This window comes from Helobdella robusta (assembly GCF_000326865.2).
Source record: "Helobdella robusta unplaced genomic scaffold HELROscaffold_57, whole genome shotgun sequence".
Taxonomy (NCBI): domain Eukaryota; kingdom Metazoa; phylum Annelida; class Clitellata; order Rhynchobdellida; family Glossiphoniidae; genus Helobdella; species Helobdella robusta.
This window is the reverse complement of record NW_008705311.1, coordinates 974061-995000: the sequence shown is the minus strand read 5'-3', so window position 1 is coordinate 995000 and position 20940 is coordinate 974061. Positions and strand designations below refer to the sequence as shown.

The following is a 20940-nucleotide window of genomic DNA, read 5'->3' as shown; positions in this document are numbered from 1 at the left end:
GAAATGACGTCATGTTGACAGTAGTTATTTAACTGTATGGTAGTGAATGAATTAGCCGGTATAAAGGTTAAAATTATAAGTTTCAACGAGAAAATATGGTTATTTAATTAACCTACAGACAACGAAGTAGAAAATAAAAAAAATTGATTGGTGAAATTTGCAGTAAATTTCATGTCGTTGGTTAGTTTTCGATAAACTATTTACATCTGTTAACACGCTTATGAAATCATACAAATCATCTAGCATTCTACAAACCATTCAAAAATTAAACATATTAAGAGAAAGTTGAAGGCAAAAGCCTGAAATATAGGTGAAAGTAAAATAAATAGATAGAAAACTATTAACCAACCGATCTAAATAGCTTTTGATATGAACACAGAATGTTAACTTTTCATGAATTTAAATTGTGATAATAAATAAAAAAAGTGACAGTATTAGATGATAAGTTCTCTGTCGACGAAACCTCCTGGGTAGAATTTGGCAATGATTTTTCTGATCTCTCCGTAGCTCATCATGAAGAGAGCGAACGGCATGGGACATATGAACCAGGACCAGCTGTTTTGGAAATTCCACAAATTATAATTAAAATCAAACGACATCATTGTAAAATTATCATTCAGAATCTTATCAATATTCTTTATGACGAAATTTTTAGGACAACCAGAGCTGTTGAATGAATGATTTGAAATGATTTTATTAGAGATATCTTGATGAAGATTTAAAAAGGGGACTGACTGTATGGGGTAAAACTGAAGAGGCTCCTGAAGACCAGGGCAGAAACATAGGAACAGACAAACAGCTGTTTCAACGTACAATCCCACTATCAACTGCTTGTTGCTATTGAGACGAAAAAAAATAAGATGATAAATTAACAAGCTACGTTGAAACTCATGATGACGACCGCGATTTTAATGGTTGCGATGATCGAACCGACAAGAAAGAGAGATATCGACATTACATATGTAAAAATAAGGAGCCACGTACACCATTCCTTGCTCCAGCAAAGAATTTCTTCTTGTCTTGCAGACCATTAGATTGAACCACTGTCCCACCACTATGGACATGAAGTATGTTGAATACATAGTGTACTGGGCTACCAGACGTTCCGAGTAGGACTGGAACATTAACATTGCGGTGTCATATTTATTATTTTCTTGAATATATTTGTGTTAATTAGATGTGTTTGTCGTGAGCAGAGGTGGGAATTAAATAAATACGAAATAAGTAATGGACAAGTACGCACCCACTCCTGTCCATAATCGTCCACCAGGTTGTTGTTGGCAGGGTTCTCCCATTCAGCCCGGAGACTCAAAAGTGTCCGTGGAAAGAATCCGAACTGAGAGAAGACGCAGAAGTAAGTGAAAACGCATCCCATTCCTTCCGTGAATCCGTATTGCAAGCCCGCCAACATTATCATTCTGAGTTGTTAATTTAATAATAAAATGGACGTTTGTTCAATGCCACAAACATTTTGTTAATTGCATCAAGAATTATTATGATTTGTCTCGCTAGCATGGTAGCCAACCGCAGTCAACTTACGTATCGTTGACGAGTTTGTCCTTCATGTTTCTCGGCTTCCTCAGCATGATGTCGTTTTCAGCTTTCTCGTAGGCCAGCGTGATGGCGGGGATGATGTCGGTGCCCAGGTCGATGAAGAGGATCGTGATAGTTCCCGCCCCCAGGGGCACGCTAAATATGATGTACATAAGGAACGGCGACATCTCTGGGATGATGTGGGTTATCGTGTAGGCTATCGTCTTCTTCAAGTTATCAAATATCAATCTTCCCTCTTCTATCCCTGTTACTATGGAAGAGAAGTTGTCGTCAAGAAGAACCATGTCAGCCGCCTGCTTGCTGACGTCACTTCCTGTTATGCCCATGGCTATTCCTGGTTGGTTATAAGTAAGATCAGTTATTACCATTTGTTATTAATTAACGTAGATTTGTATCTGAATAACGAAAAATGTTCATATGCAACTGCGATTACAGTATTACATTTAAGCAACAAGGTTTGCATATAAAAATTTCCAACCGATGTTTGCCTTCTTAAGAGCAGGTGAATCATTGACACCGTCTCCTGTGACGGCCACAATGTGGCCCAACCTCTGACAGCCCTCAACAATTATCAACTTCTGTTACGGGGATGTGCGTGCAAAGACAATTTCCGTGTGGTTCATGAGGATGTCATCCAACATTTCATTTGACATTTCCTTCAATTGACCTCCGTTGACCACGCATGCCTTCGCAGCTCTGAAATGTTATTAGATCGTTTAGTAAAGCTGTCAACAAAAATTACATTTTTAACCATAACACATTTGTTGAAAAATTTATATGATATTGAATGTTTTGTTATTTAACCGACCTCGGATCAATGTCTTCCACAGGCACGCCTCTCATCTTGGCCAGTTCTTCAACAGTCACATTCTCAGGAGATATGATGCCAACCATTTTCGCTATTGCCTTCGCTGTGATCGGGTGGTCTCCTGTCACCATTATCACCTAACCGGAAATTTATTTAATGGAATTTGTTCAAGCTTTATTTCGTTTAAACGCTATATAAAAATATTTTGTCTACAATGAAATAATTTTTCAATCTATTGCAGTTGCAGTTAAATATAAGTATAAAATATTGAACGAAGAGTGTTTGCGTAAAAAATTGTACTTTGATGCCGGCCAGTCTGCATTTTGCAACTGCATCGGGGACGCTGGCTCGAGGTGGGTCGATCATGGCCATCAAACCAACAAAGCACAACTCTTGCAACGGAAAGTTTGGGTTTTCTGTATTAAAATTGTAGCCAATTGGAAACTCATCTTTGGGAAGAATGTACTGAGCGAATCCCAAAACTCTTTCTCCGAGTCCTCCCAAATTGTCGTAAGAAGTTTGGAATGAAAGATGATTTTGTTTAACGATTTGTTGGGCTTCTCCGTTATTTAATATAGTAGAACACCTCTCCCATATCCTTTCCGGTGCTCCCTTCATCATCAGCACGTTCTGCAATTCATTGTTCAGCAGGACTTCGTGGATTGAAACCTATTTTTGTAGAAAAATAATAATCGTACATCATTAAAAGTTGTATCGCATATGCAATTGTGTGTGTGTGTGTGTGTGTGTGTGTGTGTGTGTAAAAAGACTATTCGTCATACTGTAATAATATATACTTTATACAGCGCCCTATGCATAGCGTCAGCGGCGCTCAGTATAAGTTGCCATCGATATCGCTCCCAAATGCCTTCAAAGAGAGCTTTAATTTCTTTTTAAATAGATCTATTGATAATTATTTTCTGACATAAGAGGGCAAGTTGTTCCAGGGAAGAGGTGCACGAAAAGAAAAATTTTTATTAGCAGAAGAAGACTTGTTGACAGGTTGGTGCAAATTAGTAGTCGAGTTTGATCGATGTTCACGTGTCAATGTCTGTAAGTCATTTCATTTCTTGGGCACAATAAATGGGTTGTTTTTTAATATATGGACGTTGTATTTATTATTTCAACTGCAAGCAAGAAGATGGGCGATGTTCGCCCATTGAACCCAAGTAGAAAGAGGGCTAAATTTATTAAAGACGATCGACATAGAACTTACTTGATATTTATTTGTTGAGTTGAAAGGGATCTCAGCCACTTTCTTGTTTTGTTTTCTGAACCCTTCCACATTTCCGATGGCCATCTCGCAGCACTTTAGTAAGGCCGATTCAGAAGCATCCCCACTACATTCCCTGTTCAATCAAGGTGATGGTGATGACGTAGATGAACTTTACGTTTTTTATTACTGTTATGTTCTTATTGACACTGCCACGCAAATTTCATCTACGTATTTAAAAAGTCAACACACCTTCGGAGTATGGGAAGCTTTTGTTGGCCATCCGCGAACTCGGCCCTGTTGCAGAGCATCGCTACCCTGGATAGGGCCACCCAAGTCGGCATGTCTTGAGAGTAGAGAGCGCCTGCCACATGTTCAATAACGTTGTATTATTCAGTCTATTTTATCATTAATTTTATTTAAAACTGTCTAATTCATTCACATCTTCAATCAATTGATTAATTTTCACCATACACCACGTTTAAAGTTAATAAAACATCGGTCGGTCTGGCACCTCTCTGGTCTTCGTTCGTGTCAATTTCAAAAATCTTCTCGTCGAACCACATGTGTGCGACCGTCATTCTGTTCTGTGTTAGGGTTCCTGACCAGGGGAAGGTTGCTAAAAATTATTACCCGTTAAGAAATCAAAAAGTTAGGCGAAAGATTGTATTTTTTAATTTGTGGAGGCACTTTTTAAAATCATTTAAAAATGCGCTTTATAAATTTTCATAAATATATAAATATATATAAATATGAATACGTGTCTGCATGCATGAATATGTACTGTGTGCATATTGAAACATCAAGTACATTGATGAACCAGCGAAAAACTTACCGGTCTTGTCACTACAGATGGCAGAACATGACCCCAAAGTTTCCACACACTCTAAATTTTTCACCAGGCAGTTCTTTTTTGCCATCCTTTTGGCTGTCAATGTCAACATCACCTGCTTGGGCAAATGGAAGCATCACGCAAACCGGGTCGTACGTTAAGCAAGTATCCATCGTAAAGTGATAGAATCATAAATCTGTCTGTTACTAAGCCATCGGCAATGGACATTATTTAGAACGCGGCAAATTTTATTGAGAAGGTTATTTTATTTGAAGTTAACGTTCGATGATATAATTATTTCAATTTTGTAATTCATTTGCGTTTAATCTTCTTTTCTTTTATAATCGTTTCAGAATAAAAGGTTTTTCCAAATCGTGTCGTTATTTAATATTAAATATTTTACAAATTAGAGCACTGTTCATGTCCATATAAAGTGAATATATTAACTATAAATAAACATATATATATATATATATATATATATATATATATATATATATGTATATATTTATATATAAATATATATATTTAGATGTGTGTATGTGTGTTATTTGTATAAAACAAACGGATGTTAAGAGTAGTTGTAATTTATCACTTATGTGATTGTGGAAAAATACGTCTACAATTAAAAATGGAGATTAGTTGGTACTAACACAGATTTGTGTGAGCAGACCTTCTGGAACGTTGCCCATGATGATTCCTATCAAGAAACCGATCGCTTTCAACCAGTTGTAGCCGAAAAGCATAGCGATGGTGAAAAAGAACGTAGCCACAGTGATTGAGATGATGATGATGAGCCTGACGAAGTAAGCCATCTCCTTGCTCAATGTTGTCTCGGAGTCACCGAGTCCCGATGTTAAGTTGGCTATCCTGCCCATCACCGTCTCATCGCCTGTTCGTATTACTATACCTCGTGCCGTGCCTGTGTTGTTGATGTCGTTGTAGTTGTTGTTGTGCTGAGAATGATGGTGACTATGTGGATAATTTTATGAAATAAAATGTACATATCAAAAAATTAGAGAATGACTAGCTAACCCTCAATGACGTTTGTTGAAAAGAAAGCCACATTTTTTGTTTCTAACGGATTGTCGTGAGTGCATTTTGCCCCACGTACTTGTGGTTCCGACTCGCCAGTCAGCGAAGAGTTGTCAACCTTCATTTTGTCATCAATTGTTCAGCAGTTCAGTTATTACATATTTTATCATTTCTTTAAATTTTCAAACAAAATTTGTTTAGTAGCATAACTAGCAGCGTAATGACAAGACGGGGCAGCAACATCCCAGCCTCTTATGCTTGCTGTGCTGTGTGCGGTTTTTACGCCGCACATTCGCATGCACTGTGCGCGCGTCGTTGAATTCTCTGACGCAAACGCTCTTTACATTTGTTCACAATATCACGAAAGATAACGTATAAAAATTCGGGTGATAGTGGCTCACTTTGCAAGATGAGCTCTCTATTATTCTGATATCTGCAGGGACTCTGTCGCCGAACTTGACGTCGACCACATCTCCGACCACCAGCTTCAAGGCCTCCATGCTTTGCTTCTTCCCATCACGAATGACTGTTGCTATCTGTTCGTTGTTTATTTTTATTTTACACATTCAGAATTAGCCAGACCCAACAAAGGTCATAATTTTTACACCAGCATAGCCATCTTCCCGACAGAAACCTGAGGTATGAGATTCCTGAAAGAGTCCATGACTTTTGAGCTTGAATAGTTCTGGTAGTATGAGAATGCTCCTGTTATTGCTACGACGGCAAATAAGACGATTGCCAGGTAGAGCTGCGTGGTTGTTCAAGTTGTTGGTAGCTCGAATTGTGAAGTGTTAGCGGCGTAGTTAATGATCATTTGTATTTTTTCTTGTAACGCCATCTTTGAGAGGAAATGAATGAAAGAAAAAAAATTCATTAGTAGACGTCTAACGTTATCTTTCGGCGGATTGCTGTCATTTAAGAATTGGATGCCGTAAGCGATGAGTGCCAACACGAAACCTCCCCAGAGCAAGATGGCAAACCCTCCAAACATTATCTCAATAAATTTGATGAATGCTCCCTTCTCTTTGGGTGGAGTCAACACGTTCGGTCCATCTCTGGCGAGTCTCTTCTGAGCATCTGATTCGCTAAGACCCTGTTGGTCAGTTTGTTTGTTGTCGGTTGGCTGGCTGGCCTAATAATGTTCTCAATTTTTAACGTTTTACTACAGCTACCGATGAAAGTATGTGTATTTTATTTGTATAAAACCATTATTGTTAGAATAATAAATAAAAAAAATGAATAGTTAGAAAAATATTAATGTATTTGAATACCGTGGCAAGATCTGTCTCTAATCTTCCAACCAACTCTTCCAAACTTATTTTGTGTTCATCCTACATTTTCAAATGAACAAGTAAATGAATAAGATAAGTTGCTGCTGAAAATTTTCTAAATAATACAGGTTTTTTTAAAAGAAATAATTTATATTTTTCAAAAAGAGTGAATGTCTTGACCATTTCCATCTCAGTTTTAAGATTTTCAATGTTATGTTTGCCTTTTCTTTTCGTCCTCTTCCTGTCTTTTGTCGACACTTTGCCGTTGATGTTATTGTTGTTGTTGATGCCATCACTGTTGTTGTTGTTGTTGATGATGATGTCACTGACGAGTGCGACTTGTGAGTTGATCGTCTGCATGGGTCCTGGATGGATAGCTGCTGCTGGGTCGAAACTGCTCGGTTGCACCTGTCGTGCCGTCATCGTCGTCATCATCATTATCGGACGCAAGCATAACCAGCCAACATATAATTAAAAATAATAATAATTATTAATAATAAATTATTATAAATAATTATTAATAATATTTATAACTTCAACGCTTCGCTAACCAAAGATAGATCGACAGAGGTGAACTCTCCGCCCTCGCTGAACGAGAGATTCGTCATTCCTCCTCCTCCAGCCTTTCTTTGCTGTCCGGTTTTTGTAATAATTGTTAATTATAAGAGCACTATATAAGATTGTTTTTGGAACAAGTGAAAAAACGAAAAACCACGCTCATATCTCTAAAATTGTACTTTTTATTACATAACAAACATACCTAGGATATAAATAAAGAGAATAAATACAAGCTTTCCACATTGGCGCTTACATTGGAAAGTCAAGCATTTACAGCAAATATTTGAAATTTATTTTTTGGAGCATTTACTGTCAATTATCTTTTTAAAGCAGCTCAATCGAACGGCGTGAAGTTGTCACAAAGTCGATAACGAGGTTTGTGCCATAGAAACAAACATGTGAAGTTAAAGTGGGTGTCCTAAAAGCTGGATGACCATACTAATCATTTATATATTCATTTATAATCATCTGTATTCATTTCTATTGATTCATATTCATTCATATTACAATAAATGTAAGAAGCAGCAAAGATCAATCAACCAACCATTTCTGCCGATGCGTCCAAACGGAGCACTCTATATTTAAATTATTCCTAAAATCACTTCCCGCTCTTACGCACCTAATTTCTAAAATAATAATAATAATAATAACTATTATTATTGTTATTATTATTATTTCAAGCAGTCTTGCTTATCAAATTATTATTATCCAATATTTAAGACCTGTCATTAAATTATCCTAAGTCCAATTGCAGCTTAATATGACAATGTTGATTTACCTAAACCGGCGTCTTTTAAATCCCGTCTTATATATATATATATATATATATATATAGTTAATAGTATACATAGTTAATAGTATATATAGGTAATAGTATTTTTAGTTAATCTGGCTTAATTGATTTAATCTTTGCCTATTGAAACGTGTTTTGGCCGGTTCCAGATCACTCATTGCCATTGTATCTCACGTGTTGATGTGATTGTTAGACGCTCATTCATTGGTGGCGGGTTATGGCTTGGTAGGAAAAGAAAAAGAAGAGTTTCTTATTTTTTATTGTGTTGTTGTTGTTTATTTAATTTGTCTAATTTGTTAATTCGCGTACGTTTAACTCTACGTTATAAGATGCTTTTCTTTTTTACATCTGTATTGTTTCGCCCTTTTATAAATATTTCTGTTTTTATAGTATTGTTGTGTTTATTTAACGTTTGATAATTTTGTTTGGATTTTGTTGTTGTTTGCCGTTTAGTTATTTGTTGTTGTTGCTGTTGTTGTTGTTGCTGCTGCTGCTGCTGTTGTTGTTTAACCACATGACGTTGCTTGCAGGCACCAGTCTAGTTTATTATTACATTATCAATGCGGGCTCATTGTTCACCATTGCTTGTGATTTGTTTGAAGTTATTCAACCTTGTTCAACCTGGTTCCAATCAGTTCATGGCGATTTCATAGTTTTGAAGTTTATTTATTTGATATTTTGTAATTCGTTCATTTTAACGCTGGTTTGATGGCCAGTTTTCTTCTTTCATTTTCTTTCGTTTGATTCTTTTTTAGTTTGTTTTTTTAGCTTTTCACATGTTTCCTTGTTAGTCTGTTCATATTTTGTCTGTTAGTCTGTTCACGATTTTTGGTTGTTAGTCTAATCCCGTGTTTGTGCGTTAGTTTGTTCACATGTTTGTTTGTTAGTCTGTTTACGTGTTTGTTTGTTCTTTGGCTCACATGTTTGTTTGTTAGTCTGTTTACGTGTTTGTTTGTTCTTTGGCTCACATGTTTGTTTGTTAGTCTGTTCGCATTTTCGTTCCTTAGTCTGTTTGTTATTCTAAGTATATGATATGTTCACATGTTTGTTCATTGTTCTTTTAGTGGCTTCACCATGATTCAAGCTAATCCTTTTTCCCTTACCTGTTGGTTTAATTGTTTCAATTACGGTAATTATATAAATAGAAATATATTAACATTATAATAGTTATTATTACTATTTTTATTATTAAATATATTACTGTTATCATTTTTATTGATGCAGCGCTATAACATTTCTAGTAAAGCTAACTTTATTGATTAGAACAACATTAAAAAAAATTTGTAAGTCCTTTTTTAAAAAAAATGGAGTTCAAATATTTGTCGAAAAATGTGCTTCTCGGATTTGACAACTATAAAGTAATTTTGATAATTTAATTTAACTAACAATTTAAATTATTTTGGATGATTTTTTGTTTAATTTTATTTTATCTGTAACTTTTAGTAAGATTAGGATTTTAGTTTGTCCCATATTTTGATATCTGATGAGATGGGATGATGATGGTCATGTTGTTGGTCTGCAGAATAGAATTGAATGTGAGATGGTTATGTTGGTGTGTGTGCTCGCGTGTGTGTGTTGTTACTTATAATTTAATTAAATTGAATTTGTGACAAAACACAAAAGTACAGTTCAGTGGACACAAGTCCTGTCAGCATTTACATTATGCACCCATTCTGGAATTGGCTTGTCAAGGTACTTATGATTGTAATTTATTTATTAGTTTAGTTAGACTTAGTGAGAGAAATCACATTAACTATTCTTGTGTTATTTTCTATTAAAAACTTGCAAATTATCTTTTTTTCATTTTTAATAATTTTTTGAAAATTTAGTTCTACCCAATGTGGCTGGCTCCAAATGTGTTGACATTTTCTGGTTTTATGCTGCTTGTTATCACGTTACTCCTATTCACAATTTTTGATTACAATTATGAGGCCTCTAATGATTTGCAACTCGCCTATCCTCCCATTCCTGATTTCATCTTCCTGGTTGCTGGTTTCTCATTTTTCTGGGCTCATCAACTAGGTCGGTAAGCTTTTTATCATCTTCTCAATATAATAATTTTAAAGTTCACTTTTAATTTAAGCTTGTTTTCATTTTTATAATATAACTTCTTCTGTTGAGATTTTCAAATTTTTCAAAATAGATTTGACATTACTGCATTTTATTTTATCAAATGTGTTACAAAGTTCAACCTTCATGCTTACATAAGTCGAAACTTTTATTGAATATGCTCATAAAGATAATGTTGCTTAATTGTAAACTATTGAAAATGATTTCATAGATGGGACTGATGGCAAACAGGCTCGTCGAACTGGAAGTAGCAACCCACTGGGTGAGCTGATGGACCATGGATTGGATAGTTTGGCTTCAGTTATCATGCCCCTCTGTCTCTACTCAATCATTGGTTGTGGGGATAGTCAACTCCCTCCAATAAGGTTTGCTCATTTGTATGCCATTTGATGTGATTGGTTGTCAAATCTTTTTTGGCATGTTCTTTCATTCGTTAGCAACTTCCCTATTACCCAGGTTATATTACGTTCTGCTGTCAATCGCAATCATGTTCTTCTTCACGCATTGGGAAAAATACAACACCGGAGTTCTCTACCTACCCTGGGGCTATGACATCAGTCAGCTGGTTAGTGGCAGTGTGGTGCTACTTCCATCTTTGATCATCAGCTCATTACTTATCCTATGCTTCGATGGTCTATTATTTAAAAATAACATAAACTGCTATCAGAACAACTGCAAACAGTCTTTGCAGTGTCAACAACAACATCAACAAAAACATTGACAGGGCATGACCTTAATATTTTTCCTGACCTACTTATGGGGTACAAAAGTATGGAAAGTTGAAATTTGGGAGGGGGGGTGCACTGCTGGCCATGTCTTTGAATGCATGGTTCATTGTTAGTTCTCTTCTGTCTTCTCTATCATTCCTTCATTCATTTTGTCACTCAAACATTCATTCATTCAGTCAGTGAGATGCCTTGTTGTGCATTCACTCTTGTATTTTTTAATGAATTAGTCCAATTGCAATTCACAATGACACTTTGTTAATTCAATTTAATGGATTGCTTGACTATTCAATAAACCAAATGAATACACAATTGGTGAACCTGCCATGAACGACAGTTTCAGTCTGGGGCATGGGCATTCCAATGTGTCTCTATAATATTTACTTGTTGGTATTCATTCATTCATTCATTCATTCATGTTTTATTCATTTGCTTATAATTGAATTGATTAAAAATAGTTTTTCAACTAACCCCCAAAACAACTCACACACTCACTCAACATACAATGCATACATTCACACACACACACCACACATACACACACAGATCGTACAGAAACAAAACAGGCAAGATGTTATCCATGTACGAATCTTTACGACCTTTGACCCCGATGGTCCTTCAGTGCATCCTCTTCACTTACTGGATCCACGCCTCACACTGTCATATATTCAACATGCACACGAGAATCTTCATGCTGACGTTTGGAGCTGTTTATTCCAACATAACTGTTAGTATGAGTATGCTGTCTAGAGAATTAGATGAGTATTTTTTCTATAGTTGGCTATCAGTCATTTTTTTTTGTTACTCGCACATCCCTATTTGAAAATTGCGTCAACAACAACATTCAAACAGTGCAGATGTATTGTCAATGGCATGAGCAACACGCGAGCTGAATGTTTCAACATGCTGTTACTGCCTGCTCTCACCATCAACATCGTCCTGCACTCCATGACCTCATCAGCAGTGGCGCCGATCACACTCGTCTATTTGGAACTCTTCATGTTACTATCATACTTCTTACTGGCAAGTGCTGTTCATCTGCATTACGGTATCTATGTGGTTAGTCTTTGTTAGGTTGGAATGGAATGTTGTTGTTGTTGTTACTGACGTTGCTGTTGTTCTTTGTTAGTTTTGTTGTTCTTTGTTAATGTTCTCCTGGTTACGTTTATACGTTTTTCGTTGCTAATGTTTTTATTTCCATATCAACAGTCATTAATGATGACCCCCAATAAAAAATTCTAAATTTTCAAATGTTGCCCTGCCACCCACAAACAGGTCAAAGAACTAGCACATCACTACAACATCAACGTCTTCACGATCAAGCAGCAAAGCACTACAAAGAATAAGGACAATAATATTGCCAATAAGAGATAAATAGGATGCGAATAGTGAATTTCTATAACCAGTCAATCAACCAATCAATTTTCGTTTGGATTGGCTAATTTGTTGGTTGGCTGAGCGGTCGGTTGATTGATTGATTGATTGATTGATTGATTGATTGATTGATTGATTGATTGATTGGTTGATTGGTTGATTGGTTGATTGATTGTTTATTCATCTATTCATTCAATTGTACGTAATGCTGGTATTTCTTGCTCTCCATCCTTTGTCTAGTGCTCGCATTCATTTCTATTTCAATTCATTCATGCAGTCATTCAACTCATTCATTCATTCATTTTTTCGTTTGATCAATCACTGAATTTAATATTTTATGTATTCATTCATTCAATCATTCATTCATTCAATCACAATGTCACTGGTTTTCGTTACAGACGTTCGGTTGTCATGATTCGTTAATTACACGCGTAGGCCGTTCGTGGTCCGTCGGCTTCTTCAAATTATGAAATTTTATCCTTTGTTGGAAGATTTTTTACTTTTGTTATTTAAAACAGTAACTTATTCGTTTATTTATTTCTTCATTCATTCGGTTGTGCAATTATTTTCTTGATTTATTCATCATGAAATGAGGGTGTCCACTCGTCAGTTACGTATTTAGATAGGGAGAGGGGGAGGTAGGGCGGGTTGGGCAAGTTAGTCGGCAGAATTAGTTGCGCTGAAGGTCGGTGGTGAGTTTATTTTTATATGCAGTTTAGTAGTTTACTTATGATTCCATTGAACTGAATTCCAATCATTTGTAGCCGGTCAACGAGTTAGCTCAGTCCTAGAAGTGCCATCTCTCGCGCTGTCATTACCCGGTGGCTTGGTTCGAATGCTGTCTGTCCGAAACTTTATGAAGACCGTCGTACCTGTTCGATGAGGTGCGTACGTACGTACATAGTGTGGGGTGGGTGGGCAGTACAACTTTAAGCAGCTCAACGTTTGACTGACTGAGCTGCATCATAAAGGATGAAAAAAAGGGTACATCTCAGTACCGTGCATGATTATTTAAATTGTTTCGTTGTGAAGGTAGCTAGCTCATTTGATACTTCCTGCTAGGTTATTATGTTAGTAGTGTTGAAGTAATGTTTATAATAATAGTAATTATGATGATGGTGGTGGTTAGTTCTTTGCAGTATTCACGTTTTTCATGTTTACTTGTGATGTTTCGTTGCTCCTTTTTAAATATTTGAAGTTTGCTAATCGTCATATTGATTCAGTACGTATGGAATCAGTACATGTTTAATTCTGTTTGAAGGGAGTGCTCTTTATGTTGAGATGTGATATGCCTGTTGTTAAATGTGGCTCGCTTATTACGTTCATTCTATTATTTGTTTTACCCATCTTGTTTTTATAGCATTTCATGTATCTTTTGTTTGCTTGTGATTGATTGATTGATTGACTCTTGATTATGTTTCTTTTTCAGTTACTGATTGATTTTGCCATAATTTTTATTGATTTTAAATTATTATACTTGTTTCTGTTTGATTTTAACAGAATGATGTTTTAGACGGATTTTAATTATTTTATCAGTTTAGTATGGTATTTTATATTCCATTTGATGAATTTTAACAGTTTCAAGTGGTACCTTTTTATTTTGTATCAATGCCTCTCTCTTCAAATTCGTTTAATGTTTGATTGATTTAATGAAATTTTAAATATTCAATGAATGATTTGCACATGAACGAACTTGTGTACTGTGCATGTAAGCATGCCTGCTTGAGTACATGCTTGCCTCTGAATGTGCGAATTTGTTGATGGCTCACGTTAAGAATGTAGTATTCGACTAATTGGAGGAATCTTCAGTTGCATACGTCCTCCGTATGCAATTATTCAAGTTAATTCATACACCGGAATTTAAATTGTTTGTAGCCTGTACAGAATTTTATAACAAAGTTTGTTTGTACTTAACCGCAGTGTACATGCTCTATTTTTCATTGCATGTTATTTTTCCAACTCTACACTCTTTGAAATACAAATTTGACTGCATCTGTCTGTTGTGTCTCCACGTGCACTTCCGTCTGCTGCGTCGGTGATCTAATTAATTGATAGTTTAGACGTCAAAGGTGTTTACATCTTGACAACTTTGAACAGATGACAGCGGAAATAAACTCTAAATTCTTTAATATCAAATTTTACAATTGTGAAATTATTTAGCTTGCAGGTATTTCTTATTCTTTCAATGTTGATAATAAGATGAAACGTAGTTAATTCTCGTGTTGATCAATACCTGCAAATTTGTGAATGCGCAGAACGACCGATTCAGTTGATAATAATTTGTTTCAACTATGAGGCGCTACAAAATTAAGTTTTTGCAAAAAATAACTTTTAATCAAAATAAAGTTTAAAATGTTGCATTTTTTTATCTGATGTTATTAATTAATGTTAACTGTTAAATTTGAATATAAATTGTTTTTTTTTTAATTTAGAAAGGTTCATAATCATTCAGTGGGCAGGCATGTCACTTTTTCCCTGTTTTGGTCAGTTTTTGTGTTTCGTTTCCTACTTTCAACTTTAATTATTAATTAATTTAATATTAATTAATTAATTTTAACTGATAATTTTTAACTTTTTTTTTAATTTAACATTTAAGTTAAAGTTTATTAATTTAACTGTTCTTCACTTTCAAAAGAGTAAAAACGGTAAAGACTATTAAATTAAAAGAGAGTAAGTGCCAAATGCAAATAAAATGAAATCTCAAACTAATCAATGAATCAAGTTCAAGACAGATTTATTAAGTCAATCAAGAATCAAGAATCCGCATCTTATCATGAGCATTATCTTATTTTGTTGTAGTTATACCATTATTTTGTGATTTCAAATTCTTTAAATTTTTGTACATTAATTATTGATTAACAAGGGTTCAGCGTAATTTCACTTTCTTGACTCTCAGAGACAATATTTTCATTAAATTTTTTCAAATAAACTCTTTAAGTTTTGAATTATCCAATCAGATGAGCTTCAGCAAAGGAAGGAATCGGCTGTGCACAGTGACAAAAATTCCAATGAAAGTTGTAGCAAGACTGGTGAGGTGTGGTGTGCTACAACAAGCAACATTGCCACTCATCGTGATGGTGGTCATAAAAATGGCGGCGGTGATGGGGGTGGGGGTAAAAGTGGGGCTTTCAGAAAAAACATAGATCATAAAAAGAAGAAAGAAAAAAAGAGGCAGAAGATGTTGTCAGACGATAGTAGCGATTATGATGATGATGATGGTGGAGACCCTCCTAACAAAAGGTTACTTACTAATGAATATTCAATATTAATCATTTTTTTGTACAATTTTTCTGTATTCATTAAGGGCAGTTATTTTGCATGGAGTGAGGCAAAAATAATTTTTATTCTCCCTAACATCATTAAATGTTCTGTGTTCACTATATTTTAAAAGTATTTTTCTGTCTCTTTAGGCACAAAAACTCAAAAATAGCTGGTGGAATGAATGAATCTCAAAGCAAATCATCTTCACTAGATAGATTACCCATCTCATTATCACCAATACCATCATCATCGTCGTCGTCATCAAAACCAGCTTTGTCATCGGAACGACAGTCGTCACAACTAACCGATGATGAGCATGAATTTTTCATTGATGTGAAGCCTGACCGAGAGAACACGTTATATGAGGGCAACTACAGGGTGCCTACGTACAAGAACATCTTCAACCTGCATGATCACCATACATCACCGTCAACCAACAACAATAGCAAATCAGAAACCAATGAAAGATATTTTTCAGTGGCTCGTCAACTGAAGCAGTTGAACATTTCAAAGGGTCTTGATGCAGTTGTTTTGCCACCATCTTCATCAACATCAACATCATCTCCATCATCTACAATTAAAATGGAGCTGGCTCACAAACATGATTCTGCCGGCGCTACCAGCACCACTAACATCAACACCAACAACCACAGCGCAGATGACGCCACAATAGAACTTCAGACTAGATCATTCAATGAAAAGTTGAGGAAGGACCCTAGAAATTCACAACTCTGGATTGAGTTTGTTCATTTTCAGGTTTGTTTTATTTCCAGCTCGTTCATTCTCAAGCTAATTTAAAATATTCGTATTTTTAACAATATGTTTATCATCGAGTTGAATTTCAAACGTGTTCTCCTCATGTGGATGTTGTGCCTCAGCAATGTTCCCACCCCTCACAAACGATTCGTCCACACGGAGTTTTGCACTCACCTAAACAACTGGTCTGCAGAATGTTTCGACCAAAAATATTTCAAAGGTGTATTAGAAGAATACTGTCAAATAAAATGACGCTCCTATTAAAATAATAGGAGCGTCATTAATAAGGCGCTTCATAAACAGCCCTGATTGCTTGAAGTTGATGGAGGCATAGTAAGATCTGTGAGGAGGCGAGACGTCTTTCTTGCTGTCGTCTTATCATTGCTCTTCTTTTGTTAGACTTGTCTTAGGACAAAATTACTTTTATTAATCATCCATCCGAGCGAGCAACTCGTGCAACACACACACACACAACACACACACACGCACACAAAACTCACAAACAGGACAAGAAATTCATGCACGATATGAATCTGTCAACGTTGAATGCACGCTCCAACAACGACCTTCAACTTTTGAGTGACATCAAGCTATCCATCTTAGACGAGGCCATCAAATATCATCCGCACCATCACAAACTCATCTTACTTAGGTCATCATTTCCTACCATCTTCATTGTTCCATTATAATATCATCATTGTTCCATCATTATTTCATTAACAATACTCAATACCGGCTTTTAAATGTTTTGGTGGCACCAATACCGACACTCACTTTGATAGTATCTCCAACAATACTAATATTTATACTTTGTTTTTTTTATCTATAGGAATGCATCCGGTAGTTAATATATAACATGAAAAGGATTGCGTAACAATTTATTGTTTAATCGTCAAATTAAAATCATGTTGTTGTGAATATTTTCGTCCAACAAATTGCAGAATTCACATTTTTAACTTTATTTCGTATATCAGCCGCTGTTTAAAGTTGAAATAGTATCGCCGATATTGCACTGATACTAACAACTCTGGCCGTCGCATCACCATCGCATGGTCATCGTCATGACGCCATCATTATCACATATCACCAAAGACAGCAAATAAGAGAGTCAGCATGGTCGAAAGAGGATGTGATATCAAGTTGGAACCAACTCATTAATACTCATGAGAGAGATGCTAAACTGTGGAACAGGTCTGCCAGCAGATTAAAAGCATTCCTTCATTTGTAGTCGTCATCGTATTTACACGTTCACCGCTATCTTATTTTATTAGCACCACAACATCATCACAGTATCAAACACACACGCGCGCGCACACACACACACAATGATGGCATATTTTTGCAGTTACATAAGATACATGAAGAGCAAAATGAAGAGCTTTGACGAAGTGCTCGATGCTTACAAGAAGTGTTTCACTCATTTAAAACATACTGGACAAGTTACTCAACTAATTAGTTCGTTGGTTAATTGATTAATTATTTGATTGGTTAATGACTATAAATTAAATTGTATTCATTTGTTGGATTTTATTTAATTCTTTCTTCCAACTTACGAAAGATCTGCTGAGAGAAGCCTCCAACTTCATCATGCAAGCTGGCCAATCGGAATTAAGTATTTCCGTGTACCAACTCTTGATTGATATGAATCTGACTGCGCCCAAATCGATAAAGTCTCTCTCGTTGGATGACCAATTGGACTTCCTTAATGCCTATTGGTCGGCAGGCGCTGCCAGGTTAGGAGAACCACACTGGGTTGGTTGGGGCGTATGGGTGGACAAAAGAGGAGAAGTACAGCAGCAGCAACAGATCGGCATTCATGGTGAAATCACAGTTTTCACTTCTTTCATTTTTTTAATGAGTCATTTGAGAATTCCTGATGCAAGTCTCAAGCTCTTTTCATTGAATTTTTGTAACCATTTAGCATCAGTTAAACATTTTAACATTAATTTCAGAATGTCAGACAATAAATTACAAGCTCCATACTCATTTTAAACGTTTGCAACTAATTAAAACACATTCACGCATATTCATCCTACCGAGTTGAACTGTTTTCAATTTATAATTTCATTCATGTACGTTTCATAACTTAATTTCTTCGTCGAGAAATTACCAAATCTATGCAGTTGGAGATTTTATTTTTGTAATCCATTTTTATTATTGGCCCGTTTTTAGGGAAAAGTGAGGAAGAAGTTGAACTAGAAATTTTATCAGCTAACCAGAATAATCGACCAACATGTTGGAGCCAATTAGAATTAAGTAGGTCACGGCGTCATTGGTTTCCGTGGAGACCAACCAATGACGAAGACGAGTGTGAAGATGATGAAAGGATGGTAACTTTTGATGATCTGACCCAATTTCTATTCAAGATTAAAACGAATAAAAGAAACGACGATGGTGATGACGGAGTTGGCGGTGAGAGTCATGAGGAGAATGATGATGATTACAACATGTTCATATTGTTCATCGACTTTCTCAATATGATGATGAAACGTTCTGGCAGATATGATGGTGATGAGGCTGAGTGCAACGATGAATGTGACGAAGATGATGATGATGCTGCTGCTGCCGATGATGACTATTTGAAGAACATACTTTTAAGTGGTGACGTGATAAAGAGACACAACCATTTAACAAAGCTCAACTTTAAATTGGATCGTGAGAGTGATAATGATGAAGATGTTGATGATGATAACAATGCTGAGGGTGGTTACAATGGTGAGGGCTTTGAAAATGTTGACGATATGATTGAAAACCTCATGCTTCTGGGAACGAAACAGTTTAAAAATGAATTTAAACGAATATTCTTGCACAAGTATGTCTATTACAAATTCAACTCACTGAAGATCAGAGGCACAGCTGAAAAGGATTGCAGAAAGTTCTTTAAAAGTCTGTTGAAGGAAAATTCAGATGATGTCTTATTGTGGATGAAGTACGCAAGTTTTGAATATTCATGTGGCAATGTAGAGCTGGCATGGAAAGTCATCAGCACAACACGGGCTAGTAATTATAATAATTCATGCAAAATTGTACTTGAAAGATACAACTTTGATTTTATTAGTGGATATATGGAAGAGTCTGCTCCTAAATATAAGGTTGGTTCGAGTGGTGTGAAAACCAGGCCAGGTGTGAATACAAATTTGAAAGCTGCTGATGTCAACGCTGAGAAGGTTGTTGAAAGTTTAAGTTGGGTGCTGGCAACATCGACGTCGACAGGCATCAACAGCACGTTGTCTGATTCACTTGCAACGCTCACAAAATCTGATGAAAAATTGTGCAACAACATCAGCAGAACTTCATCAACATTGTTGAACATTGTTGAAGATGCCATCGTCAACATGAATGTTAATGCCAATAGAAATAATAATAGTAATAATAAAATTCACCTGTCTTCGTACTGCCTCCACCATCTAGGACACGACCTCCTCCATCTTGTCCACCTGCTCGTTCGATTCATCGCCATAACTGCCGACATCCAAGTTGCCGTTCAAATCCATGATCGCGTTCTTGATTTTCTACTCCACCAGACTCCTGCTAATACTGCTACTAATGATTCTAACAACAACAGCAGAACTACCAACGACCGAGGAAATGATTCCAACAGCAAGAAGAAAATTAGTTCATATGACAACATGCTTCAGAAATTCAAGTCCAGTCTTGCCCGCTACATGATTTATGATCTTTGGGAACTCATAAATTTTTACCTCAGTAACCACTTTTTGCAACAGACGCTACTCATCGCCACGGCAACCAAACATTTGAAATTATTTCCAAAGAGTCTGAATATAATCCGCAATTACATGATGCATAGAAACGAAAATAATGTGATGGCGTGCATTAATGATGGCCTGGATATTTCTGATTTGTTGTACGGAGGACGACCACTGCTCGCCCTCCGTGTGGCTTACCTGGCCTCGCTGTTCAGTCTCTATTGCAGAAATAATGGTTAGTTAGATGATGGTGGGGTGTTGTTATTTGTTTACGTCATCAGATTTGTTTTTGTTGTCATTCAGAGTCCTTTTTTAAATCAAATCCTAATATAGACTCTACCGCATCATCTATTTTCAGCATTTTCATCATCATCAATATCTTCAACCTAATTAGCATCATTATCTCCACAACAGGCAGGAAATCAGCAGAGAATCGAATGATTAATTTCATGACCTTTTGTATGAACGATGAACAAACAGCCAAGTCCTCGATGCTCTGGTATCTTTGCTTCTTAATCCAGGCCAGTGTGAGCAAAGGCAAAATGATTGACATCTTCTACAGAGCCACTGAGCACCATCCATTCCTGAAGGTTCTATTCGTTATTATTTCTACTGTAAACGATCTAATAATATAAATCGAATGTAACTGCATTGACAGAAGCTCTACATGTTGGCGATCCGGTACATCCCTGAAAAGTTCGTCACCATAGCAACTCTTATGGCCAATAAGAAGATCCGAGTGAGAACGTACACGGAGGAAGTTGATTTGCTGATGAAGTGCTTTCAAATCGTGTCAGCCAGCAAACAAATGAACGCTGGTGACGATAATTAAGAATGATTTGAAACTTTTCTTTCAGCTGGTGCAGGCAGCTTTCTGTCAACGAAAAAAAGTCCCAACTTTTTTGGATACATGTGTTGAGAGTATATTCGATTCATAACAGCATATTTTCCGAAAACTAAGTATTTATGAATTAGCTAACATA

The 20940-nt window shown here is 36.1% G+C and overlaps 3 protein-coding genes across 3 annotated transcripts; 2 read left to right on the top strand and 1 right to left on the bottom strand.

Annotated features, from left to right (window-relative positions):
• Positions 1-434: 434 nt before the first annotated feature.
• On the bottom strand, positions 435-7321 carry HELRODRAFT_157737 (hypothetical protein; the record flags this gene model as incomplete). Its single annotated transcript, XM_009028697.1, has 19 exons — positions 435-555; positions 736-837; positions 985-1115; positions 1244-1418; positions 1540-1888; positions 2033-2132; positions 2206-2248; positions 2363-2499; positions 2663-3031; positions 3579-3711; positions 3828-3939; positions 4090-4176; positions 4411-4522; positions 5061-5329; positions 5443-5560; positions 5844-5978; positions 6077-6190; positions 6332-6535; positions 7265-7321. The coding sequence occupies 19 exons, from the start codon at positions 7319-7321 to the stop codon at positions 435-437; spliced, it is 2868 nt and encodes a 955-aa protein (XP_009026945.1).
• Positions 7322-9368: 2047 nt separating this feature from the next.
• Positions 9369-12233, top strand: HELRODRAFT_115001 (hypothetical protein; the record flags this gene model as incomplete). Its single annotated transcript, XM_009028696.1, has 10 exons — positions 9369-9422; positions 9688-9756; positions 9894-10086; positions 10346-10499; positions 10591-10699; positions 10859-10970; positions 11197-11245; positions 11406-11586; positions 11712-11918; positions 12135-12233. 10 exons carry the CDS (start codon positions 9369-9371, stop codon positions 12231-12233), a joined length of 1227 nt encoding a protein of 408 aa, XP_009026944.1.
• A 2461-nt stretch (positions 12234-14694) lies between these two features.
• On the top strand, positions 14695-20864 carry HELRODRAFT_193731 (hypothetical protein; the record flags this gene model as incomplete). The annotated part of the gene is made up of 10 exons (XM_009028695.1): positions 14695-14716; positions 15191-15473; positions 15644-16250; positions 16757-16902; positions 17343-17437; positions 17592-17705; positions 17809-18069; positions 18423-20192; positions 20372-20547; positions 20616-20864. The coding sequence occupies 10 exons, from the start codon at positions 14695-14697 to the stop codon at positions 20787-20789; spliced, it is 3648 nt and encodes a 1215-aa protein (XP_009026943.1). The 3' UTR covers positions 20790-20864.
• Positions 20865-20940: the final 76 nt, after the last annotated feature.